This window comes from Dipodomys ordii, unplaced genomic scaffold (genome assembly GCF_000151885.1).
Source record: "Dipodomys ordii isolate 6190 unplaced genomic scaffold, Dord_2.0 Scaffold119, whole genome shotgun sequence".
Classification (NCBI taxonomy): domain Eukaryota; kingdom Metazoa; phylum Chordata; class Mammalia; order Rodentia; family Heteromyidae; genus Dipodomys; species Dipodomys ordii.
Genome location: NW_012267335.1, coordinates 1,262,446 through 1,289,752, shown reverse-complemented (window position 1 = coordinate 1,289,752; position 27,307 = coordinate 1,262,446). Strand labels below are relative to the sequence as shown.

Genomic DNA, 27,307 nt, shown 5'->3' with positions numbered 1-27,307 from the left:
AAATATCCCAATGACTTAATTGCCAAAAAGAAAGCACAGCTGGCTTAAAATGAGGACCCTAGTCATGGATGTGCCTTTCTTTCCAGGTCTTTCTGCAGCACAGCGCAAGTTTGCTCACTCACTCAGAGACTTTAAATTTGAGTTCATCGGTGATGCGGAGACGGACGACGAACGCTGCATAGGTATGTGAGCCCGGGGTCGTGGTTTGCTTCCTCTGTCTGGGCCACCGCACACTCACTCCTTTCTCATTACAGATGCGTCCTTACGTGAGTTTTCAAACTTTTTGAAGAACCTAGAAGAACAGAGAGAAATTATGGTGAGTAGACAGTAAAGAAGGCAGATTTCAAAGGGGGAAGCTGTGGGCTTAGACGCTGGTTCTGGCAGAGGGGTTGATGGCGGCATCCGTGGGTAGAGGAAGGCACCTAGCAGCAAGAGCCGTGGACCAGGTTCCAGGGTGAGACTTGACTGGTCGGGTGCTGGACAAGTCTCCCATTTTATATGGTCTTTCTCAGGGCAGGGTTTTCAAGTGAGTAGTTTGCAGTGATGGTGCTGCCAGCTATGAAGCAGACACCTGGCACTGGGGCTGGGGCGTGCCCACGGAGCACGCTCTGCGTGTGTTCCGAGGGACGAGCTCACCACCAGCATTCTGGAGATGTTCTCTCTGGCATGTCAGGACGTGTTGTACTTACTGGCGGTGGGCAGCCGCCCAGGAATCTTACTGCCTTTAAAAATAGTGCTGCAGGTCTGTGGTGTCCTTTAAAAAGCCTCTCCGCATGCATTTACCTCTGTGCATGTGTCCTCTTGCTAGCCTCCAGTGCATGCTCGGGGAATCAGAGCACAGATGTGGTTGAGGCCTGGAGTATCAGGAAAGCTGCAGGGAGGAAGGAGGCAGAGAGCCTCACAGAGTGCCGAAGCTGTCTGAGACCATGCTGCTTCATGCCTCTCTGTCATCATCCCCCGTGCTGAGGCCGGACAGTCCCCATTTGGGCATGGTGGCTTCATGCAGACAGACTCTTCTGGCTTTCAAGACATATATTTCACATCGACTCTCTCTGTCTCAGACACCGCCCTTTAAAAAATACCTGGCCAAGGAAGGCATCGTGGGTGATATCCCCAGCCATGTTCCTTTGTAGGCCGGAGCGTCTTGAGCATTGATCAGGTACAGGCCAGGAATCAGTTCTTTTTTCCTCCCTGACCCTCCTGGCTTCTCTCCTTCTTCCTCATTCTTTCATTGGGCTCCAATCCCTTGCATAACTTTTTTTTTTTTTAAACTTAGCTCACATTGGTTATGGGGGAAGAGGTTCACGGTTACATTTCCATACATGTTCATTCTATTTCAACCAATCTCACCGCCTTGGTCACTCCCCCTTTCATTGCTTTCATTGTCCTGTTTTCATAGTTGTGAACAGTCTAGTCCCTATTCATTCTCCTTGTTAGCTCCCCCTCACTTCTCCCCCCCCCACCTATTTCTCCTTCCTAGCCCTCCTACCCGCTGCTGGTCAGCAGCTTGCAGTGAGATCTTTCACTTTGCATAACTTGTAATGTTGATTTTTGTTTCATGAAATGACTGTTTTTCTTTCAAGTATTTTGTAACATTACTAAAATCATACTTGAATTGTTTTTATATTGTAATGTGTGAGTGTGTGTGTGTGTGTGTGAAAGTGAGTGCACGTGTCTTACCTAAGGGGAGCAATCTTCTTGACATTCTTTCCGCAGTGCACTCTACTGCAGCTGTTGGCCTGCTCCGAGGTGATCCTGTGGTAAACTACACTGAGAGCCATTGGCTGTGGTCTCACTGAACAGTCCTGGCCTCAGAGCTAGATCTTTCTCAAAGTTAGATACCCTTACTATATCTTGTTTTGTTTTTTTTGTTGATGACTTCACACCAATTAGGAAGTTAAAATAGGCTTGGAAGCCAGACTTTCACTTGTCATTTCCAAGGATTAGAGATTTTATCTAGTTTGTTTGTTTTAGTGGAACAAGTTCCTATTAGGAATTTTCAATTGGTGTCAAAATATTGGGTGTCAAAATATTGTTTGTAAAGTGTGAGTTCATGCATATGATAAATAACCTAAAGCATGCAATTGCACTGGAGAGATGATTTTAATTTAATTTTAGAAAATTATCATATTTATAATTATAATAACAGATACACTGTGTGTGTGTGTGTGTGTGTGTGTGTGTGTGTGTGTTTTGTGCCAGTCCTGGAGCTTGAAGTCAGGGCCTAGGCACTGTATCTGAGCTTTTGTGCTCAAGGCTAGTGCTTTACCACTTTGAGCCACAGTGCCGTATCCAGCTTTTTGGAAGTTATTTGGAGATAAAGAGTCTCTCGACTTTCCTGCCTGGGCTGGCTTCGAACTGTGATCCTTAGATCTCAGCCTCCTGAGTAACTAAGGGGACAGGTGTGAGGCACTGGTGCCTGGCATCAAATGTGTTTGAGTCAGTTCTACAGATGAAAGGAAACAGTTTTCTGTGGATTTCTGTTTGACAGGCATGTTCAGGACTTGGGGGAGTATATCTTGAACTTACCCAAAAACAGCTTTCCTAGTTTGGCTTGAAAGTTGTCCATGACACCAACTTGATGGAGACTTGCTCCTTGGAACTGACCGTCAACTTCTGACAACATAGGTTTTTTTTTCAGGTAATTAATTTTCCCCCCTGTAAACCCATTACAACTGACTCATATGGATGCTATTTTAAAACTTACTTGTCAGAAATGATCCTTTGAGAGTTCAATTTTGGCCTACATAGAATCCTATAAATATTGCAGTTAAGACTAACTCAAACCAAAGTATTAGAATGAATCAGAATTATCTTAGATCAGAGGCTGGACTCCTCTCCCGAAGCCCTTCTAGAAGTGTGAGGTCGTGTCTGATGACTCAGAGTCTCCTTCCCTGACTCATCATCATCTGTGCCTCTGAGTCCTCTCGTCATCAGATTCTACTTCCCCATTGCAACTTGCGTTTCCTGTATTTCATATCCTCGGGGCCTGTTCTCTGCTTCCAAGGAATCTGTTCTCCCTTGAGTACACACACACACACACACACACACACACACACACACACACACACACAGTCACACACACACACAGTCACACAGAGTCACACACACACACAGAGTCACACACTCCCTCTCCCTCTCTAAATGCATGCATGTGTACACACAAAGAGTTATCTATGGTCTGGGTATGGTAGTGCAGGCTTGTAATCCCAGCTTTATAAGAGTCTAGGGTTGGAAGATCACAGTGAAAGGCCAGTACTGAGCTAAAGTGCAGGACCTTATAAAAAAAAAAACAAACTTAAATTGAAACCAGGGATTTGGTTAGAGTGGTAGGGTATTTGCTTATAAAGGTCCTGAGTTCAAACCCTGGTACCATGATAAAAAGAAAATTAAAATGATCTCTAACATTCCAGTGGCATGGAGGAAAATGAGTGGGCGAAACTGGATTTTGGTGACCAAGGTGAATAATGATTGAGAGGCATTGGTTTCTGAAAGGTTGTAGATAACAAACATAGCTTCTTTCCTCTTTTAATAGCTTCAAATATGGGTTGAAACGTAGCTAACTCCTTAAGTGCCTTTTTAATAAATAGAACGTACTAAGTGCTGTGAAGTGATTATACCCAGATTTAATTGGCGTTTTTCTTAGTGATGTATAAAATAATGGACTTTTCTTTACCGGGTGGTATGTAATTCTCAGTGGCAGACAGAATTAAACTTTGGAGATTCCAAGAAATACCAGGCCAGGAGAGTGGAAAACTGGATTCTGGGAGTTGAAGCAGCAAGGTGACCCTCCTCATTTCAGTTGGCTCGTGGGTCCAGAGGCTGTTACCTCCTCCCCTTCCCATTCTGCCTTTGATTAAACACCACAGGGACGGTAAAGGCCACTCATTCCTCAGCCACCTGCTGGCCAGCAGTGGTCAGCTTTCTCTACAGCTGCACTGCAGCCTTCCATGTCTCTACTCAGTCTTCCTTCTTTCCCAGCCTCGTGCTCCTGGGATCAACCTGCTTCACCAACGACAGTTAAATACCCTCCCAAGGTGCTCTCTTTACTTTTTTCTCCTAAATCTTCCTCTAGATATAGAGCTTTCCTAGCTTCCTGCTTCTTAGAGGGTCCTGAATAACACAAGAAGTTCTGTGCTCAAGTAGCCACTTCTGACTGCATCACAGAAGATCTGGAGATGGGGTTTTCTTGTCATTGGTCAGAAGTGGTCTTTCTGAGCATTTCTGCCCTCTCTCTTTTCTAGTTTTTTTTTAAATTCTTAATTAGTTGTTCAAAGGGGCTACAATTCCCTAAGTCAGGTTACGAGTGCAATGCTTCTTGACAATGTCACCCCTTCTTCCTTCTCCCTCATTTTCCCCTTTTTGTCCTGCTCACAAGTTCTATAGTCTTAATTTTCTAGATTCAACCATTTGTCTCTTTATAATTCATGAAGTCCTGTTTCCAGCTGTCACCAATACCATTGGCCTAAGAAACAAGAGTATCATCAGATTTAAAACTAAATGCTGCAATTTGAATTCTGTCTCCTACTTTTACTGCTTTCAGGCTTATCTTTCTTATTTTCTATGGAGTTTTTAATTCCTTTTCATAATGTTCTGCCCAAGTATTTATTTTGTTAAAAAAAAAGAAGCTAGCCTCTTATGGTCCCTCATGCAAAGAGAGAAAAAGAGGATCCAGATTAAATATCTATCCATCCTTATTAGGCTAACTCATTCCTGTTGAGCACAGAGGCTGGTTGTGACTCTCATTTTCCTCTAAGCATTATTGGAGACACAAATTTTTACTAGCAGAGGAAGCTATTTGAAGAAATAGCCAAGTAAAATGGTTACTGTCTTCCTTAAATTAATTCATGTTAGTTAATTAATAGGAACTTTCACATTAATTCCGTTTCAGTCCTGTTGTGTCTTTTTTTTGTCGGTTATGGGTCTTGAACTCTGGGCCTGGGTGCTATCCCTCAGCTCTTCAGCCCAAGGCTAGTGCTCTACTAGCTCAAGGCTATAGCACCACTTCCTTTTCTGGTGGTTTATTGGAGATAAGAGTTTCACAGACTTTCCTGCCCGGGGTTGGCTTAGAAGCGTGATCCTCAGATCTGAGCCTCCTGAGTAGCTAGGATTATAGGTGTGAGCCCTTGGTTCCTGGCTTTCCTTTCCTCTTCCCTCCCCCAGCTGAGGACTGAACTCAGGGCCTTGTACTTGCCAGGCAAGTGCTCTTCCATTGAGCTCAATCTCCACCCTTCAGTCCTCTAGTTTTGTTGGGTTTCAACTTAATTAGGATTCAGGATTGAAGGTTGATCATCACTCTCAATGGAGACTTTCTGTTCTTGCATTATCAGAAGGGTAGTTACTGAAGTAGCAAGTGTGACACCTACAGTGTGCAAATACAATTCCTGCAATACTTAATGAGACTGTTATGGGCTGAAAATGATGTTCAAGGAACCTTTTGGAACTCATGGGCTGTTCATTTCCATGTTTAAACTGTGCGGGTAATTTGTAGTACTGTGTTCTGTACCTGAGTCTCAGTTACTCATTTGTATATGAATTGTTATTAAAATTCTTACCAGCCCTTAGCTAGTGAGTTTAAGCTATTACTCTATTTTTGTTTTTATGTTATTTTTCCTAGCAGATGGACTAAATTACCTAGAACTATACTTAAAAATGAAATTTAGTACATGTTTTTTTTGGGGGGGGGGAAGTTATAGTTACTTCACATTTTTCCATTCCCTTTTCTTACCTATTACATAGATTGGGAACAAGAATCATTCTTTCTTTTATAGCTGAGAATATTCAGGCAACAAAAGGAAATGGTTTTTGCTGTGGCCTAAAGATAGATCTAGTTAGGGCAGAGCCAGAATGAGACAGTGTGAGTCTCCTATTTTTACTTGGCAGGGATTTTTTTTTTTACATTTTTATTATTATCTTTAAGTAGTTGTACAAAGAAGTTTCCATTCTACAAAGCAGTATATGAATACAAGGTTTCTGACAACATTGCCACCCATTGCTCTTAACCCATCCCTTCTCTCACTTTTCTTTTCTTTTTATCTTTTCTTTTTTTTTTTTTTTTGTCGGTTCTGGGGCTTGAACTCTGGGCCTGGTCACTGTCCCTGTGCTCTTCAGCTCAAGGCAAGAGCTCTACCGCTTGAGCCACAGTGCCACTTCTGGTTTTCTAGTGGTTTATTGGAGATAAGGGTCTTATGGAGTTTCCTGAACTGAGATCCTCTGATCTCAGCCTCCTGAGTAGCTAGGATTACAGGTGTGAGCCACCGGTGCCTGGCCCTTCTATTTTTATATGGAGATTAGGTGATTACATAAATTTCACATATTTCACAGTATTGTGGAGGGATTTTTTTTTGGGGGGGTCCAGTTGTGGGGCCTGAACACTGGGCCTGGGTGCTGTCCCTCAGCTCTTCAGCTCAAGGCTAGTGCTCTACCATTTGAGCCACAGTGCCACTTCTGGCTTTTTTCTTTTTGCTTATGTGGTACTAAGGAATCGAACCCAGGGCCTCAGGCTTGCAAGGCAAGCGCTCTACCACTGAGCCACCTTCCCAGCCCCTGTGGAGGGATTTTTTAAAAATCAAGATTCACTATCAATGTTAGTCTTCTGACTTTGTTCTTTTATAGTCTACCTGTTTTCAAAAAGACTTTAGTAGCCACTTTTATCTTGTTAAAACCCAAATTTAGAACGATGGGAGAAGATATACTAAGGGGAATAACTGGCTGGATGGAGAAGTATCGAAAAATGAGCATGAGTGGACAATATTCAAGTTAGTTAATAATGAATTGACCAAATGGGGAAAATGTGTAGGAGTATTGACAAGGCTAGTACTGAAAGCATTTTGAAAGCATTTTGTGAAGACCCTTTGTAAGGCTCTGAAATTTAGACACTATTAATTCTTTATTAGTCTGGTTTCTTCACTAGGCTCTAGCTTTTCTTTTTTTTTTTTTTTTTTGGGTCCGATCGTGAGGCCTGAACTCTGGGCCTGGGCGCTGTCCCTCAGCTCTTCAGCTCAAGGATAGCGCATTACCACTTGAACCACAGCGCCTCTTCCAGTTTTTTCTCTTATGTGGTGCTGGGGAATCGAACCCAGGGCCTCATGCATGCAAGGCAAGTGCTCTACCACTGAGCCACCTTCCCAGACTGGCTGTAGCTTTTCTGAGTAAACAGCAAGGCAGTGTACTAAAGACTTCTAGGTGGCTTGAACTGTGCAGGAGACTGGTCTTGAACTCTCAAGCCTCTGGTGTTAATCTCCAGCTGTGTACCACCATGCATGGCTGACTTGTAGTCGTATTAGAAGCAGAAAGGATGCTTGGAGTGGCATCGTCACAGACCTGTCTTGAAGTCACCACTCGCAAGGGTTAGGAAGGAGTCTGCCTCACCAACACCCCTCCCTCTTGTGGCTGTTGGTAAAATTGAATTGCTGCCCCTGGAAGTCGCTGGTCACCATTCTTTCTTACTTTATTGCATTTTTATTCTGGAGCATTTGCTTTGAAATTTATGCCTTGGATGGGAGCACATGGTTAATGGAACTCTGGCTGTGATGTTACCTCTTACACTTCATTAAAAAATGTTATCTCAGCTGTGCTTCAGTGACTTAGCAGTTTGGGAGGCTGAGATCTAGAGGATTGTGGTTCAAAGGCAATTTCAGAATTAAATAAATCTTTACTTTTTGCTTGTTGTTTGGTGTTTAGTTTGTTATTCGTTTGTAGCCCAGTCCTATTTGTGATCTCTGAGTACCTGAAACTGGATGTGATAAGCATTGTTTTGGGCTATGATTCCTCGAACAGTTATTTGATCAGAAGATATACTCCTTGAAGATTCAGTAAGACTTTGTTTTTTGGTCAATTGTGGGGCTTGAACTCTGGGCCTGGGTGCTGTCCCTCAGCTCTTCAGCTCAAGGTGAGCACTCTACTACTTGAGCCACAGTGCCACTTTCCATTTTCTGAGTAGTTTATTGAAGATAAGAATCTCATGGACTTTTGTGTCAGGGCTGGCTTTGAACCTCGATCCTCAGATCTCAGCCTTCTGAGTAGCTAGGATTACAGGCGTGAGCCACCCGGCTCAGTAAGACTCTTAATATAAAGCAAGTTCCCCTCTTTTTTTTCTAAGGGAACATTTGTGGGAAAGCATTCATTATGTTCAGAAATAGGTAGATCATTGGCTTCCTTTCTTTAAGTTGTGATACACAGAAAAATTAAGGGCTGTGTCTTTGCTGTATTGTTCCTTTGCTGCTATTTGGGAGGTGGAGTTTTCCCCTTGGTGTAATGAAATGGGAGGGATCTGGAAGGTCATGAGAGAAAACAGCTGGAATTCTCTTTTGCTCTCAGCTTATGCATTCCTTTGGGGGTCAAAACCACTTGGAATCTAGGCTTAAAATAATAAGGGCCATGAAGAATGGACAGAATCCCTCTGTCTCCTTAGTCAGTCCTGTCCTTGGTATATAGTAATTTGAAACGATCAACTCAGTACTGACTAACCTATTGGCTGTTTTACCTAGGCTGACAACACAGGATGTAACTACACATACTTTGTTTTATTTTTATTGAATGTGGTATCTGGCCCAAAGACCTCTTTTATAATTTCTATCATCACAACTTTGTCTTTGATCTCCAGCGCGGAGGAAATTCTTATGTTTTTGGTGCTGGTCCTAGTGCTTGAACTAAGGGCCAAGATGCCATCCCTGAGCTGCTTTTGCTTAAGGCTGACACTCTACCAGTTGAGCCACAGTTCCACCTCTGGCTTTTTTTTTTTTTTTTTTTTTTAGTAGTTTATTGGAAGTAAGTGTATTACAGACTTTGCTGCCCAGGCTAACTTCAAACTGCGATCCTCAACTCTCAGCCTTTTGAGTAGCTAGGATTATAGATGTTAGGTCCTGGAACTTAGCCTATCTGTTATAGTTCTTTCTTTCTTTCTTTCTTTTTTTGCCAGTCCTGGGACTTGAACTCAGGGCCTGGGCACTGTCCCTCAGCTTCTTTTGCTCAAGGCTAACACTCTACCACTTGAGCCACAGCATTACTTCTGGCCTTTTCTATTCATGTGGAACTGAGGAATCGAACCCAGAACGTCATGCATGCTAAGCAAGCACTCTAGTACTAAGCCACCTTCCCAGCCCCTCTGTTGCAGTGGATCCAAATCAGCTTTGAAGTTTCTGCTGGTTGGATATGTTTTTGCCTACTTTGAACAAATCAAAATGATTTTTTTTCTTCTCTCACATTATACTTAGGTATTTAAAGACAATTTTTTCTAAAGGTTCTCTTCTCTATTCCCACTAAGTACTTGGTTTTATTTCCTCTGCCTTCTAAATCTTTTACCATTCTGATCACATTGCTTTCTTTACCCTAGTTAGAAATGTCTCTTTGAAATGGGTTCACCTTACTATTGGATGAATTCTGATCTGATGATGCTCTCTTGTGTACATTTGAGCAGTCTGGATAATCTGGGTATGTGTTCATTTTCTTCTGGAAGTGGTTCTTCTCACTCATGCTGAACTTTCAGTCAACTAAAAAGTTTAGGAGCTTCAGACTCATGACTAAATCCAACCCCATTTCTAAACTGTTAAGACATCCTGCTGACGAGCAGTTTCAACACCAACGCCCAGCGGCTTGCCCATAGCGGCAAACTCCAGGCCACCATTCTTCAAGTCCCTCTTTTCAGTGCGAGAACTACAGGAACTGTGATTCTCTCCAACTTTCTGCTTTCCCTCATCCTCTTTGGTCAGCTGCAAATGTATGAAATACGTTCTCTGCAAAAGTAGAAGACAAAAGTAAGCAGAACCTTTCTGCTGTGATAACTCAAGGCAATTCAGCTAGTGTTTGGTAACCTGTGACCCCGGGGCCAGACTCTACCTTGCTTCTGTGTTTATTCAGTTTTATGGGAGCATTGCTGTGCCCATTTCTTCTTATACTAAGTATGGCTGCTCTGTGTTACCGTAGTGGACTTGAGGCCTCATGTAGCAAATTGTCATTTGGCCTTTTATAGGAAAAAAACCACTGTCTTCTGCACTAGGGAGAGAGCAGTTTGTTGAGCAGGTTTTATGTTTGATTCAGAGAAAGACTACCCAGAACTCCTTCCAAGGCTTATAAGCAAAGGAATTTGGGATTTTTCTTTTGCAAGTATTTAATGGGAAGAATATGGCTATATAATTTTTTAATGTGTGGTTATAAAGTTACATTCTGTATCTGCTCTTTCAAAATCTGATTTTAAAAGACTTACCACAGGAACACTATTAACAAACAGTGTATAATATTTCTGTGAAATTGTAAAAGGAACTGAAGATTCCATTGGGTCTCTTCATTCTATTTTGAGGAAAAGAAGAAAACAATTCTTGTTGCTCAGCCAACATTGCCTTATCAAAAACACTTAGTGGCTGCTTCGTTATTTTGTTCTTAAATAGAATCTTTTAGGCTCTGTTCCAGAGTTACAAAACAGACTTTTTTAAGAAAGGAAAGCTATAATGATTTTGGAGCTTTAAAAAATATTTTTAATTAAAATGTTTTAGCTGGAGGAGTGGATATATTGTCCCCTCTTACTTCTTCCCTTGTTTGGAAGTTAATATTTTGACTTGTAGACAGCAAGAGAGTGAGACCCTTAGAATCTCTTCCTAGGCTAGTGTTTGTCCTCTGAGGTAAGGCAAATAAATAGTCTCTCCAGTGAAATCTCCAAGTGAAGAATGAATTTAGTGACCTGAAATTGCTCGTGTGTGATCTCTGGGTCTGTTGTTTGTGTGAAGGAATGTGTTTCCTCCAAAGTATAGGATTTAAACTCTCATTTTAGGTTTTCGTGTGTCCATATTACTCATGCTAGCATGAATGGGTGCTGGCATCTAGCATATTTTGAGTGTTTCTGAGGTCCCATGGAAACAGCTAGAAGAGGCCGTTTGACCTCTGTAGCCTCCTCCTGTGATCCTCCCTCACTTTCTCTCTTGCTTCTTTGACACCGAACTGCTTGTAATTCTAGACCCTGAAATTGCTATTTTCCCTTCTCTGCACAGAGGGCCTTGATTTGACTCTTAAGTCTATGCCTGGAGAACTCTTTCCCCTGGTTCCAGGCTCAGCTCTACAAGAACTTTGTCTTGATACCTTCTCTTCCCTAGGAGTTTCTTCCTTTATACCTAAGGATCTGTGCAGTTCACCAGCGCCGCACATGTCTGGTCATGTCTGCTGATGTGTTTTCGTCTGGGAAATGCTCTCATCCGAGGTAATCCTCACCTCTACCTTCTCCCTTCATTGATGGAGAAAATCCCATGCAAAGCAAATGGCAATCCTGACTCATCTCTCTAATGAGACTTTTATCCCTGTCCAGGAACTTTCTAGGTTCTCTGGTGATTCTTTCCTTCATTCCCCTTCCTCTTTAAATTTTTCCTGAAGCCTAGATTCTCTGACATTGGCCTTGCTTTGTACTTAACATGAAGTCTCCGTGCATGGGCGGCATTCCCCTCGCTTCCCACATTTTAGTGTTCAAACCATTACACACTCCTCTCCCATCTTATAAACACGCAGCTCTTCCGCTGCCTCCCACGCCTTCAGCAGTCCTCCCTGAACTGTTCCTTACCCTGCGGTGATTCCCCTCCCTCAGGGAAGTTGTTCCCCCTGAATCTTCTTCTCAGCCTCCAGCTTTCACCGGACTCCCCGCTGGCCTTCTTTTCCACCTTTCCATGGATATTGCAAATGTTTCATCTCTCTCTTTTTTTTTTTTTGGTTGGTCGTGGGTCTTGAACTCTGGGCCTGGGCTCTGTCAGCTCTTCAGCTCAAGGTTAGTGCTCTACCACTTGAGCCATTTCCGGCCTTTTCTGTTTATGTGGTGCTGAGGAATCGAACCCAGGGCCTCATGCATGCAAGGCAAGCACTCTACCACTGAGCCACCTTCCCAGCCCCCTCATCTCTTCTTTTGACTTCCCTGAAGCTCACACGGCTAACCGTCCTCATTCATCCAATAACCTGTTCACATATTTTACCATCTTGTGGATGTTTCAGGCCATGGTCTCTTGGCTCTATTGCTTTGGGGCCTGAACAGCTGCTCACCTGTGGTAACTGGAAAGCAAAAGGAGGAGAGGCTTGAGTCCTAATAGACCCTTCAAGGGCCAGTCCCTCCCCCTCCCCCATGTGCTAACTTCATCCAGTCTGGCCCCACTTCCCAGAGTTCCTGTCACCCCTCAGTAGTGCCACAGGCCTGTAACTATATTTGCAACCCATGCCATGACAATATTCTTATGTAGGCACTAGCTCACCTGGAAATCCAGAGTGCTTTTAGGAATCTCCACCATCTCTACATCGGTCTTTTACCCATCACTTCCAGTCCATTTGCAAACTTAAATAGATCAACCTAAAGTATATCTACTTCTCTTCATTTCTGTTTTCACTCCTTTCCCCTGCCCATGCCATGCTGGAAGCTTCCAATAAGAGTTTCTTCTTTCAGTTTTCTGAACCTCTAACCTCTTTTCTTTTCTTTTTTTTTTTTTTTTTTGGTCCAGCAGTGGGGCCTGAACTCTGGGCTTGGGTGCTGTCCCTCAGCTCTTCAGCTCAAGGCTAGCACTCTACCACTTGAGTCGCAGTGCCACTTCCGGTTTTTTCTTTTTGCTTATGTGGTGCTTGCAAGGCAAGCACTCTACCACTGAGCCACCTTCCCAGCTCTAACCTCTTTTCTTTTTGAGCAGCTAGAGTAATCTTTAAAAGCTCTATGCATCATTATGTCAGTTTCCCCTTTAAGAGTTCTTGTTACCTTCTATCAAACCCAAAATAGAATGCAACCTGTCTCCAGGCCTTTGTCTTCTATCTGGCCTAGGATATTCTGGTTCCCCTCCATCACGCATTCCTTTCTATTCCCTTCACTGCTCCTTCTGCCCACCTGTATTTCTTTCTTCCTTTTCCTTTTTTTGTTGGTCATGGGTCTTGAACTCTGGGCCTGGATAACTCTGGACCTGGTAACTGGAAAGCAAAAGTAGGAGAGGCTTGAGTCCTAATAGACCCTTCAAGGGTCTATTAGCTGAGGGACAGCTCTTCAGCTCAAGGTGAGTGCTCTACCACTTGAGCCACAGTGCCACTTCCGTTTTTTGGAGATAAGAGTCTCACGGACATTCCTACCTGGGCTGGCTTTGAACCACAATTCTCAGATCTCAGCTTCCTGAGTAGCTAGGATTACAGGCGTGAGCCGCCTGCACCCGGCTCCCAGCTGTATTTCGATTTGATGTTTGCTATAATGAATTCCTCTCACTTTGTTTCTTTGCCTCTGCTGTCAGGCTGGAGACAGCGTCTCCTGGCTTTAGTACTACCTTCCCCGGAGCTTCTCCTTTTTTGGTTCTCCATCAGTGCTTTGATGCAGTTCTTATTGAGCATGTTCCTCCTCCTGCCTGCTCTCACAAAATTCCTCCCCGGAGCCCTACCTTTCCTTTCTGGAGGTGGTATTAGAAATGCCCACTGTGTTTCTGCTACTAACAGTAAGGTCCGTGAGGGGAGGTGGCTGGGTTCTGTTATGTTCTCATTTCCTCATCACCTGGCACTTCAGATGCTTGCCAACACTTATCTCTTAAAACAGAGCTTGTTAAGAGCTGTTTTGAATAGCGAAATACCCTTTGGCACTTTCATTGCTGTGTACCATGTATGGTGCTTAAACATGGTCCCAGACTTGTGTGGCTTTTTTGAGTCCTTGACCCTGTATTCGGTGACTTGGAGCAGCTATCAGCCTCCTTTGTGCCTGGGAGTCACACTGAGCCAACTTTATTTCTGAGCTCCCAACCTCTCTGGAAGATGTTCACGTGTCGGTGTGTTTGCTAACAGGAGTAGGCTAGAGCCACATCTAGAAGGTTTGGAGATGACACATGCTTGTCTTCATGTACGAGACCTTGTGTTGTTGGGGTGTCCTGCCCTGTTCTGTAGTATGTGAGACTCTGGTTTGCTACTGTAGGTCATGCGGTCTCACAGGGAGTAGAGAGGATAAAATGAGCATAGTTTGAACGTGATCCCTTTCCTCTGTCTACTTGTTACTGTGGCCTCAGCTGAATAACACGTTTTCCAAGTGGCCCTGCGGGAAGGGGGTGCAAACTCCAAGCATCTTGCCCACAGGCACAGTCGCTTATTTTCAGTGTTCACTGCTTTACAGTGTGAGCAATGCCTGTTAGAGTGACACATGGTAAGGAATCATTTGGTTTAATTAAGCATCCTTTCCTAAGGGTTGGGATACAGCTTGCTGGTAGTGCACTTGCCTACAAGGAGGGGAAGCCTGGAGTTGATCCTAGCGTATTTCTTTCTGAATCGTCTAACCTTTTTTTTTTCCTTCTACTTTTAAGCTTAGACTTTAAGGGGGAGAGGAGCTATTCTGAAGGCTTTGTTAAAAAAAATGGAATATACATTCTTATATTTTGAGCCCCACCCACACAAATCTGCATATTTCGGATCCCTTGCAAATCAAAGCTGAGAAAGCTTTGCCTAGTGTTAATCTCCTTTTTATTTTATTTTTTTCCTTCTGTGAGGTTCTGGTGCCTGAACTTAGGGTATGGACATTGTCCCTGAGCTTCATGTCTAGGTTTTTGGTGGTTAATAATTGATAAGAGTCTCATGGATTTTCTGTCTGGGCTGGTTTTGAATCATGATCCTCAGAGCTCAGCCTCCTGAATAGCTAGGATTACAGATGTGAACTATTGGCATCTGGCAGAAGATTTCCAGTGTATGTAGTAAACACAGTTGTGGTTGAAATTTGCCAGAGACCCTGTCCTGTCTCCCCTCCATGCTGTGGTCTTTGCCAGCACACCCTAGTACTTTGGAGCTTCCAGTGACTGACCTTTCCTTGCTTTTGTACCTTATATCCTTAGGAGGAATTTGCCGCATGGAGGGGCAAAGTCCTTAGTTTAAAAGGGTAACCACAATCCTAGTCTTTTTCTTAATGTAGTCTGATTACCAATAAAGGAATGTAATTGACTTTTAAATGTCTGAGGAGGAGGTGGAACAAAAAGGCCCCAAACAGAAGTGTTCTGTTGGTGAATGTGATAGACCCTTTGTTGCTTAAAGACAACCCCAGTGCTCTTTCACAGGGGAGCTGGCTGTGGTGCCTTGGCCAGCTGCCCCGCCTCCTCTTCCTCCAAAATATTTACCAAGTTCTAGAGCTTTAGTAAGCAGTGAAGTGTTTTAATTGGTGCATTGGCAAGGAGAGATAAATCTGTTGTTCGTTTTATTTCTGGGTGGGGGTGGGAGAGGAAAATGAGGTGCTTATTATTTTTTTTTCTTTTTTCCTTTTCTGGAATCCTAACGCTGTGCTCTCTGTTGTCACTCTCGTTCTCTAGGCGTTAAGTGTAACGGAAACCCTGATTAAACCCTTGGAAAAATTCAGAAAAGAGCAACTTGGAGCAGTAAAGGTTTGTGTTTCATTTGCACACCCTTGTCAGCAGAACACACTGCCACGTCTGGGTACGCTTTATTCACTCTTGGCAGCTTCGATGGAGATGCTGGGGGCAGCCATCTGTTGTTGTGTGTTTGCAATGTGCCTCGTCCCCTTTGGGGAGATGAAATTGAAAACAGAAAAACAAAAGCACCTGGATCGGGTAGTAAAACCACGAGTAATCTTCTTGGCTAGACCTTTCCATGTAGAGTTTAAATAAATAACTATAAACGAGCATCGTATTTACCGTATTTACCAGGATTTGAGGGGTCTGATCGCTGTTGGGAGGGTGGTTCACTTCGCTGGATATCTCTGCCTTATGCCAGAGTGTGACATTCTAGGCTTAACATGAGAGACATCAGGGTGCTGTTGAAATTAGGAAGAATGGGATTGAGATGAAATTTCCTTCCATTTGAGAAAGATTTACTGAGCTTCTATGTGCCATTGTTGTTCTATATAGTGTATTGTTTTGTATTGTGCTAGAATATTCAGAGAAAAGAAACCCCTAGCCTTTCACTCAAGGGTCTGCGATTTAGCCAGGATTTCCGGGAATAATAGCGCAACTTTGCCACAGGAGCCTGGGGTATATTTAGCAGCTTCTGAAGTTTATGGTCTGAGCTTTGGAATGATCCAAGTTTCTAGCACTCTTTCCTGAACCTTTTCTACGTAAGTAGGGGAGAATAAGTCACATTAGTGTGGTGTTGACAGTCTTTGGCTTGGCCCAAGGAGAAGAGAATAAAAACAGGAGTTTAGGGAAGAGAGTTTTTAGATGAAATTTGTAACTTTCTCCCCCTACATGCCTGGGAAATGAGGTTCTTTCTCTTTTCCTTCCTAAAAGAAACTGCTAAAATCCCTTGGTACCAATAAACTTTGTGGTCTCAAGAGCTGTAACTAGTAACTACACAGATGGGTCCAAAGCGTTCCAGCTTTTTGGTTGTGATTTCCAGAATCCATTCTCCTTTAAGCCATTAGCTGTAGGACTTGGCACTTCCTGCTTGGTGTAATGTTTTAGTATTGTAATGAACGACGGTGTGGAGGTTGATGGTGGTGCATGTGTTGGTGGGTGTCAGCCTGAAGCCTCACTCCCTTCCCTCCACATCTGCCCAGCTGTGGTAGCTGCACTGGCTCTGGTTTTACAGCAGAACATGCTACCTCTGTGGCCTCAGGGAAATTTCTGGCTTTCTCTATAAATCAGAGTGGACCTCACCACTCTGTTTTGAAGTTTTATGATTGTAGCTCCTTAAGCTGTTTCAGAGCTTGAACGCGTATAGGCACATGTTTCAATGTTTTCTTGGCAGGTACTGTATGAATACAATATTAATTTCTTACTTCATTTGGATCCTGGTGGGGAAGGGCAGAGATTGCATTATTGATTGAAAAGTGAATGCAGTTTAATACATAGATCTTTTTATTTCACACCTACACTGCTTGTTTTTATATATTCCTGCCTTAACGGTAGCCTTTAGTAGAACTTCCTAGTAACTCCTTCCTATCCTCACACTTAACCTAGAATCTACTGTTATGGTTACTTTTATGTTTGTTAGCCAAATAAATTGTCGTTTTCAAATGAGAAATGATTTTGGTATTTTAGTCTGGGCCTTGGTCTGTCCAGTGGTCAGATTCTATGTCAGTGTCTGATTTTGTGGTGTCTTTATTGCTTTTGTGCCTTCAAGTTTATGAATGCTTTATCCCACACTCTGGTTCAGTGCAGTAGATCCGAAGACTGTCGTACGAACCGTTGCTTTCACCTTGTGGATCCAGGTATCAAGGCTTGAATTCAAGGGCCTTGAGTTTTGATTGGCTTGTCTTGGTTGGCTCTACCACTTGAGCCATCTCTCCAGCCTGGCATTTTGCTGGTTAACTTGCAATACAATATTCAGACTTATCTGTCAAGGCTGGCTTCTTCAAACCGTGATCCTCTAATCTCCACCTCCTAAATAGTTATGATTTACAAATATGAGACACTGGAACTTTTTTTTCTTTTTAAGTACTGGGGTTTGAGTTGCTAGCCTGGTACAGTACCTCTGAACCATGCCTCCAACCTTGATTTCCACTTTTAGTATTTAGAATAAGGTCTCCCTTCCAACCTGGGCACATGCCTGACCCTGAATCACCTACTTTCTATTATGAGTGGTATTACAGGTGCATGTCCAGCTTTTTTCTGTGCAGAAGAAGTCTTCCATCTTTTCTGCATGGGCTGGCCTAAAACTGCTGATCTCCTCTTTTCAACAATCAAAGGAGTTAGGATTACATACATGAGCCCCTGGCACCCAGCTAGATGCCTTTTTTAAAATTATGTTCCTCATACATCAAAATAAATGTTAGAGTAAGTGGATTAGATTATCTGTATTATGTCACAATATGCAAACATCTCTCTTTTCCATTAGATAGTTGTTAGAGCACCTGCCTAGCAATTTTGAGGTACTGAATTAAAAACCCCAGTACCATCCCTGCAAAAAATAGTTGCAAAAAGGTATGGTATATTGCTTCAAGTGGTTGAGTGCCTGCCTAGCAAGTGTGAAGCCTTGAGCTCAAACCCAAGTACAGTAGCAACAACACATACACACATGTAAAAGTCTGTGCTTTATTTATTTTCTGCCATCCTCCACCCTGTCTTAATATAGAGTGTGTGTCTAGTAAATAATGTACTTGATATTTCTGTAAGAAACGAGAGTTTGGATATTTATTTTCTCTGTGCTTCTTAAATATCCAGTCCTATTTGCAAGCACACACTATTAACATGCGATACTTAAAAAGAACTTTACTCTCTTAAAGAGCATTTTGAAAAACAGTGTAAAACAATTTTCATGTGAAGATTTAAAAAAGAAAGTATTAGAAAAGAAGGAAAAACTGACAGTATGAGAATTTTCAGCTACCACTGGTAACATTTTTATCTTCTCCTTCTTCTTCTCCTTTTTCCCCCAGCTCCTTTGCCTTTCTACAGAAGCTCTCTCAGTTCTCCCTTTGTCCATTTCCAGAAGCCCAGTTGTATGGTTAGTTGTGATCTAAGCGGCTAGGTAGTTTGCATAAAGTGGATTAAAAAAAAAACAACCCATAGCACTCTCCTTGATCTGTTGGAAGATGCCCTTTTTGAGTCACATCTGCTTGGTCCATCCCCTACCTCTCTCTGATTGGTAGATGCTGCTGCCTTTCCCTCTGTGCATGCCGGCCTCTCATCTCTCTGTAAACACTATTTGCCATCACTGGACACACGATGTTCTGTATGGTGCCACCCTGCTGTGTGGAGATTTCTTTGAGGCCTGCGTTGTTTCTGACATCCCCCCTTCCCCCCTTCTTTCTCATCCTGGGGAGGTTGACATTATTTCCCATTGTCACACAACACGCATACAACCGTTACTCCTTAGAGGCTGAGTTAGCCACAGAAAGCAAATATGCACCAACCACATAAGCTGCGTGCCATGACTCTGGTCTCTTAATCCCAGCTGCTCTGGAGGGCTGAGATAGGAAGGACCAGCCTGGGCAAAAGGTTAGCAAGATCCCTTTCTGAGTCACTAAGCTGAGTATGGTGGCATACCCCTATGATCCCAGCTACTTGGGAATCAGTTAGGAGGCTAGCCCTAAGCCATAAATAAATAAATAAGTGAGATTCTCGGGGCTGGGAAGGTGGCTCAGTGGTAGAGCGCTTGCTTTGCATGCATGAGGCCCTGGGTTCGATTCCTCAGCACCACATAAGCAGAAAAAGAGGGAAGTGGCACTGTGGCTTAAGCGGTAGAGCGCTAACTTTGAGCTGAAAAGCTGAGGGACAGCGCCCAGGCCCAGAGTTCAGGCCTTATGACTAACAACAACAACAGCAAAAAAGGTGAGATTCTGTCTGAAAAAGAACTTAAGAGGATTTGAGGTGGGTTTCAAATGGCAGAGCACCTATCTAGCAAGCTTAAGGCATTGAGTTCAGACTTCAGTACCAACAAATAGATACATACACAAAAAATGCACCGAATATGACCTAACAGGTATAGTGGAACATTTAAAATTGCTTTTTAGACATATCTGTTCTGGTTGAAGAAAAAGCTCAACTCATATATAATTATGTATCACCTTACTTCTATCACCAGACTTTTCAACCCAGACTTCTTTTGTATTATGTCTAAGAAATAAACTAGCAATAGCTAGCCTTGGTTAAAATGGAGTCTGGTGAACTTATATGCCCTGGTTGGTCTTGAATCATGATCTCTCCCTCCTAGGTATCTAGGATTACAGCTTGAGCCACCTCCTCTGGCTTTAATAAATAAACTTTTACTAAAAAGTAACATTCCACTGGGGGCAGGGAAAGTGGTGCGGTGGCTTGCCTATATAATTGTATTCTATTCTGGAGACTGTGATCTGGAGAAGTTTGAGGCAAACTAGCAGAGGAGAGCTTTCAGGAAGATGTGATTGTGGTTGGCTTTTGCCCTCTTTCAGAGCCTTGATGACTGTGTGATTTGGGACAAATTATTTACTGCCTCTAAGCCTAAATTTCCTGGCTGGTAACATGGGACCAGTGAATCTGCCTTAGAAAGTTTTTATAAGAATTAAGAATTTGCTGATATTTGTCTAGTTACGCAGCTTGGCATGCATCTTGGTAATTATTTTATTTCTCCATTCATGGCTCACCACCCGAGAATTGCTCAGGTTTTTGTCCACTCTGCACTCTGTGATCACAGAGCACAAGTGGCTTAATGATCCGTTTGGTCCCATAATGCTGAGGGACTGGACAGGTGCCTTAAAGCAGTTTGCTCTTTGCGTGATGTGGTGGCGGTGAGTGTTCTCTGTGTCCCCCAGTGCCTCTTGGGCATAGGCTGAAAGTGGAGTCACGTGCTCCGTTTTCTGGGAAGCAAAGCTAAATTCTCATCTTTAGAAAGCCCTGGGGAGGCCAGAGGGAGAGGTGGGTGTGGTTGTTGGAATACCAGGCAGGAGTTGAAGACCTCAAGTGTAGGAGCGAAAGGAGACTGTGCCCCCTACCGGAGTGGGGGAAAAGTTCTGTCCGTAATGGGTTTGTCCATTAGAGATGACAACACTGATTGGTTTGGACATACAGGATTGTGTTTTAAACGGTGTCCCAAGTGCTTTGGACTTGCTGTATGGGCCTTGTTTCTCGTGTCTTTAAATAAAAAGGGAGGAGTTGGGTTCCCTGAGAACGTTCTGAGGATCTACAGATGAACACTGAATGTCACTTGATGTTCACACCTTGAGTCTAACTAAACCTTTTCACTTTTTCTTCCTAGGAAATTGGTAAGAGGGGGAAACAAATGTTAAAGTCATCTTAAAGTCTATTTAAAAAAAGTTTTCCCCTTTCCTAACTAAAGCAAAAAATTCTAGTACCTTTGAGAAAAATGGGCAGTTCATAGTTAAATATTCAAACTGCTAGGAATTTTTTGTTTCTTGTCTTTTTATGGAAATAATGCCGTGTGCTTTGTGCAAAGAATTACTTAGTAAAACCCCGTGCTTTATGGATTAAGAACGTTCACTTCTCTCCTGACACGCAGGTTGCCTTTTCCCCTACCTTGTTTGTCCTGTTAGGCTGCGTCTTGTGTGTACTTTTTGGTGTCTAAAAGGTCCTGGCTTCTACCATTCCAAGATCCTTGTCTTATTCTGAGATCTGATGAGACTAATTCTCTTTATTATTGTTTCATTTTTTACTGGTGACTCTTCTAGTCCATCTGGAACTAATTTTGAAATGAAGTAGGGCTTTCTTTTCTCTTTCTCATGTACCAATGTCATTGATTGAATTTTTATTTTTAACCCAGTGATTTTTAATGACACCATTATGTATAGATGTATATCTATATATCTACATATAATCCAGCTTTTTGAGTATTCTCTGTCTCTCTGTCTCTCTCTCTGGAGGGGGGGGCGGTCCTTAGCCTTGAACTCTGGGCCTGGGTGCTGTCCCTAAACTCCTTTTGCTCAAGGTTAGCTCTGAATCACTCAAGCGTTTTCTGTGATTAATTTAAGGTAAGAGTCTCCTAGACTTTCTTGAGCATGCTGGCTTCAAACCGAGATCCTTAGATCTCATCCGCCTGAGTAGCTGGGATTATAGGTGTGAGCCACCAGCGCCCGGTTTAAGTATTACCTCATTTTTACTATTTTTTTTAACATGAAGTTTTATAACACCATAAGCTATCTTCCTGTGAGCTTACTCTGTAAACATATATTTTGTTTGGTTTACTCATTTTGCTAAAGTTTTACAGACATTTGCAATCACCATCATGTAAAACGTCCTGGGTTCCCACCTCCCCCTGGCTGTTGCAGGAGTCAGCAGGGCTGTGGGTGTGCAGTCGGCTCTCCGCGAGGCTGTGGGGACGTTGGAGCTGTCTTCCCCTCTCAGGGCTGCAGGGCTGCGTAGCCTGCACTCGCCACACTCCCCACCTGTCTGAAATAGGTCCCCTTTCTACTCAACCCTACCTATTGCATTATGACCTAGCCTGCATTGTAACTGGTGTTTGATCCATCAACATTTTGACATTGTAGAAAAAGTTTGATCTTTGATAGAACTTCCTGGATTATACTGGACGATTTGTATTCTATATTTTCTATGATATAGTGTGGGAAAGAAAATGAATAATTTTTTATTTTTTGGTAGGGTACTGTCCCTGAGCTTCTTTTGCTCAAGGCTAGCGCTCTACCACTCGAGCCACAGCACCATTTCTGGCTTTTTCTGTTTGTTTGGTACTGAGGAATTGAACCCAGAGCTTCATGCATGCTAGGCAAGTACTCTACCACTAAGGCACATTCCCAGCCCCCCAAATGCTTAATTTTTGATTGCTGCTTGACTACAATCTCTTGAAATTTCTATAATTTCAGCCCAAGAAGTCATCTGAGCACCAAGAAGCAGAATAATATTCTGTAATGACATTCCAAATGCCTGAGGAATAACTATCCATGTCTTAAGATGCCAGAACAAAACACTGTCACATTTGTACAGCATTGTAGCACGTACACACAAATGTGTTTCTATTCTAATTGGTGAGTGTAGGTTTTTTTTGACTGAATTTTTTTCTTCACAAAGCTTTGATTTCATCATTTTCTTTCATTTTACCCACATGCTAATTTACATGTGGGCTATTGCTAAGCATGTTGGGGGTCATTTTACCCACATGCCAATTTACATGTTGGGGGTTTTGTCTACTGAGGTTCATTTCATTCTTTCCTTTGTCTCTTTCTGTGATTCAAATGGATAAACAAGTAAAAATACGTTCTCTGGGTTCTAGGCTCAGTACTAGGCAGGAAGACAGTGAACTTTGCTGTTCCTGATAGGGTTTTGTATCAGTCTTCCAGTAAATGCAGAAGAATGTGGAAGTTCTATTTCTTTGCTTAGACCCCAGCAACTGATGTTTAGGGAATGCATGCTCACTGGGATCCACGGTCTCTTGAGTCTTAATGGGCTCTTTACACTATCACTGTCTTAAAGTAGTAGAGATGCTCAGGTAATGAGTATTTATTTGTTTTAGTTTATTGATGAAGATCATAATAATGAAAAGCAGGAAAATATTATCAAACCTGTAACCCTAGCTCCTCATAGGCTGAGCTTTGAGGTTCCAAGTTCAAAGCCAGCCTGATCAGGAAGGTCCGTGAGACTCTTATCTCCAGTTAACTACAAAAATGGAAGTGTAACTGTGGCTTACATGGTAGGGCAAGAAAGCTGAGCTGAAGTTCAGGGCCTTGAGTTTAAGCTGGCAATGAAAAGAATGATTGCAAGTTAGAAAATACACTGAGGGCATGAGGAAAAATAAAGTATTGTGTGTACACAAAAGAAGGGCAGTCAAGTAAACAGGATGAAAATAAAACTACCTCTTTCTTAGTGCTTTTCCCTCATGTAGGTATGTATAGAGTCTGGGGTTCTAAGAATGAGTCAACGTTAAAACGATCTCTGATCTTTCTTTGTCTTTTGGTAGAGAGATGAACAGTAAAGCATTCTTGCACATGGCTATGGCTTGTTTATGTAACCCTAGAAGACAGTGCTCTATCTCCAACATAATCTCTTCACAGGATACCATTACTTGCAAGAATTGTACACTATGCAGATATTCTTATCTCATTTGTGGTTTATATACTTGTAACTGCCAGTGACTAGAAAAGCTTAGATCCATGAATAATTTTTATTACGCTGTTTTGACAGAAAAATATAGAATGTTGTTCCCTCCTATTATCTGATCTCTGATCTCCGCATAGTATAGGTCTGTGTGGTTTTAGGAAATGAATTTGGTTGCACAGATAGACTTAGCACCTAACCTTTTCCACTGAGGAGTGAGATAAATATTATAATCCTTTCTATAATCATGTGTCAACCCTAGCTCTCACCCTGAGCAAAGCTAATTTGGATTAAGCTTCCAGGAGAATATTGCTCAGCTTTATTTACACTTTTACCAACATTCAGCCTTTAATAAAATTTAAGAATCGGTTTATAAATTTGTAAAGAATATGTTTTTGAAATTTTGCACAACTAATATTTTTGAGAAGTATTTTTAGCTTTTATAGTAATTTTGCTTACACTCTGATCTTTGATAAGAAATTTTAGGATGTGGGCTGTGAGGTGTTTTGTTTTGTTTTGATTTTAGTTGTGCATTTGGCAGCTTTTGGTCTTCAGATGACTGATGACCAGTGAGGGTGTTTGGTGTGTGTTCCCAGAACAGCCAGCACTTTGCAGTCTCTTGCAGGGGGAGAAAAGGAGAGTATAATTCACATTCTTTGCTTAATCACTGCCTAAAAAGGGTAAACGTGCACGAGAAAAGGCTGGAATCATTCTTTAATTTCTGCTCTAGAGAATTTGAAGATAGGAAGGGCCTGTGGTAGAGCCAGGGTGAGTTTGAGGTTGATGGCGTAGTTTGACCTCATGAGGACACAGAGTTCTCAACGACGCTCAAGAATGTTTATTAACCATCATAACAATAAAAAATCGTTTTCTTTCGTTAAAAGAGTTCTTATTAACCTGCCAGGTTGGCCAGTGGCTTTTAGTGGGACAGTCTGTATTCTCTGCTCAAAAGATTTAGTTCTTGTGTTTGCAAAAGGCTTCTTTAGCGAAAGTGAAGCAAATACTAGATCTAGATGGCACGTGCTAACCAAGCCCACTCAGAGCTGGTGTGGAACGTGATGCCAGCTTCCGTTGACCTGTCTGTATCTGCTCCCACTCCTGTTGGCAGCAGTGCAGGGGAGGGCTCCGAGGTTAGGGTCATTTCTGGTCAGGTAGTCTGATAGGTAGGTTCATAATGGATCATTTTGGGAAGAATTTTCCCCAAGACCTTTTTTTTCCTAATAAGGATTATTATGATTTTAAAAATAATCTAGTACAAAACTTAATATTAAATGAATTTCAAGTTTTTTTTCTTAAGTGTTCTGGGTTTTATTACTCAGCCTTGCTTCTTTTTGTGGGAAGTAAGTCACAGCATGAGGGGTTTGTGTGCGTATGTGTGTGTGTGAGTGTGTGTGTGTGTGTGTGTGTGTGAGAGAGAGAGAGAGATAGAGAGAGAGAAAGTGTCCTGGGGCTTGAATTCAGGGCCTGGGCTCTGTCCCTGAGTTTTAGTTCAAGGCTAGTGCTTTAACACTTTGAGCTACAACTCCACTTCTGTTTGGGGTGTGTGTGTGTTTGTGTGTGTGTGTGTGTGTGTGTGTGTTGCTGTTCCTGGGGCTTGAACTCCCTGAGCCTCTCTGTGCTTAAGGCTAGTCTCTACCACTTGATCTACAGAGCCTCTTCTGACATTTTCTGACTAGTTTATTGGTGATAAAGAGTCTCACAGACTTTCTTGCCTAGGCTGGCTTTGAACCAAGATCCTCAGATCTCAGCCTCCTGAATAGCGAGGATTATAGACATGAGCCACTGGTACCTGGTTCACTTCCTGTTTTTAGGTAGTTAATTGGAGATAAGAGTCTCATGGCCTTTCATGCCTGGGCTGGCTTTGAACTGCAGTCCTCAGATCTCAGCTCCTCCGGAGTAGCTAGTGTGAGCTGCTAGTGCCTGGCACAGCATTAGTCTTTAATGTGGCTAAGTAGGAAGGGTTGGGGTCTAGCCCGTGGAAGGAAGGTGGGAGTGGTGTTGCTCATAGTCGCCTGTGCCTGTGTCTGACAGGCCAGGCTGTTGGGCACAGCTGGCCCCCCCTCGTTGTTCTAGCACACCGAGTGGGACTTGACTTATTGTCAGATAGTTTTCATATTTTGAGCTTTCCAGTGGATTAACTATGAGTGTGAGTATTTTTCTGTTTAATCATTACTGTTTTTTTTTATTTGTAGGAAGAAAAAAAGAAGTTCGACAAAGAGACTGAAAAGAATTACAGTCTCATCGATAAGCATTTGAATCTATCAGCCAAAAAGAAAGACTCTCACTTGCAAGAGGTAGTCATTTTATTTGTCTCTTAATTTGTTTCCAGAATTAAAAAAGTTTTAACGTCATCTTCCTTCTCTTCCTCCTTCTCCTTTCCTGCCACCTCCTTTGCCTTCATTGTGAGAGTTTTAGGGCTTGAACTCAGGGCCTCACATTCAAGCTCAGCTTCATTGGCTCATGCCTGGCACACCACCATTTGAACTGCACCTCCGGTCTGTTATTTTGCTGGTTATTGGAGTTAGAGTTTTGTGGATTTGTCTGCTTTGGGGTGGCTCTGAACCAAGCCTTCATACTCAGCCTCCTGAGTAGCTAGGATTACAGACATGAGCCACCAGCGCCCGTTACTGTTGCTTTTCTTTCTCTTCCTCCTCCTCTTTTTTTTTTAAATTAAAATTTGCCTTACTTTTGAAAACTTTTCATCCAGGATTACATAGATATCGAGGAAAACAACTGATTTTGCATTAAGAAAGAAGAGTTGTGTGAAAAGAGCTACAAAATGATTTTTATCTTACAGTGTTTGGTTAAACATGGATTCTTAGCAGAAAAGATTTTGGCTTTGAGTCTCTTTTCATAGAAGCAATAACTTTAACCAGAATTATTTGCAGGAATCTCATAATTGGCTTTTAAAATTTCTTGAACAAATGAATTTGGGTTTAGTAAATTTTTGGACCATTTTACTTTGAGGTATTAATCTTAATACCTTCATAGGAAAGAGTTTGTTATACTTATGGTAATAAATTATTTTTTTTCTTTTTGGAGGGAGTTGTATGTAACAAGAAAGGAATTTGCATCTTATCTCTTACTCCCTCTGTTTCTTGATAAATCTCCCATGACTAGCCAAGTATGGATAGAAACTTTATGTAATCACAATTTGCTTTCACTAGAAATAATGCTGTTTGCAGTTCAAGATCTTGAATTACCCTCCATTTTTGGTAGAACACATCCCTACTTTATGTACTTTCTGCAATATCATCTGCCTGGCTCTAATATAAGCCAGATGATACTTGAATGTCATTTGTTTAGTGGCAGATATATTGATTGGTTGGTCTGAAATGATCTATACATAACTTTGTCTCTCTAATTGTCTCTACTGACACATGGGTGGCGTCTGCCGGTTTCTAAAAGAGAAAGGTGCTTTTATACCACTTAATCCTCACTATAATGCTCATGTAGGGCTTTCTTCTCTCCCTGGCCCACAGTATACAGAAAAGCATGCCAGGATTACATCAGTCCCCTTACCTCCTGCCCTTCGTCTGTTTTGCAATGACAGCTGTCACGTTTATTGGCCTGCCTGTGGCAGTTTTCATGCCTCTCCTCCATTGTCTCTGCTGTCAGGTATCTGGAAGAAGAGGTTTATGCTTCCAGTACATTTCCATTTCCACCATGCTTTCTAATGAGGTGCCTCTCCCTGGCCCTTTTATAATGCACCTCTGTCCAGAGCAAATGTCATGTCTAGTTGCAGAGTGTACTCGAGGCTATGATCACTGCTCATGGTCCTTCACATGCTACCTGCAGAAGCCACCACTACATCGAGATAATAATTTTCTTCCTTAATATTTTTTTAAAAAGTTTTTGTTGCTAGTACTGGGACTTGAACTCAGGGCTTGGGCGCTGTCTCTTAGGTTTTTCTGTCCAAT

The 27,307-nt window shown here is 42.4% G+C and overlaps 1 protein-coding gene across 1 annotated transcript in view; it reads left to right on the top strand.

The window, feature by feature from the left end:
- Nucleotides 1-27,307, top strand: part of Arhgap10 (Rho GTPase activating protein 10) — a 206,891-nt gene that overhangs the window by 57,960 nt on the left and 121,624 nt on the right. The window contains exons 3-6 of the mRNA XM_013029496.1: nt 87-182; nt 255-316; nt 15,264-15,335; nt 25,580-25,681. Coding sequence (XP_012884950.1) covers nt 87-182; nt 255-316; nt 15,264-15,335; nt 25,580-25,681 — 332 coding nt within the window. The remainder of the gene's footprint in view (nt 1-86; nt 183-254; nt 317-15,263; nt 15,336-25,579; nt 25,682-27,307) is intronic.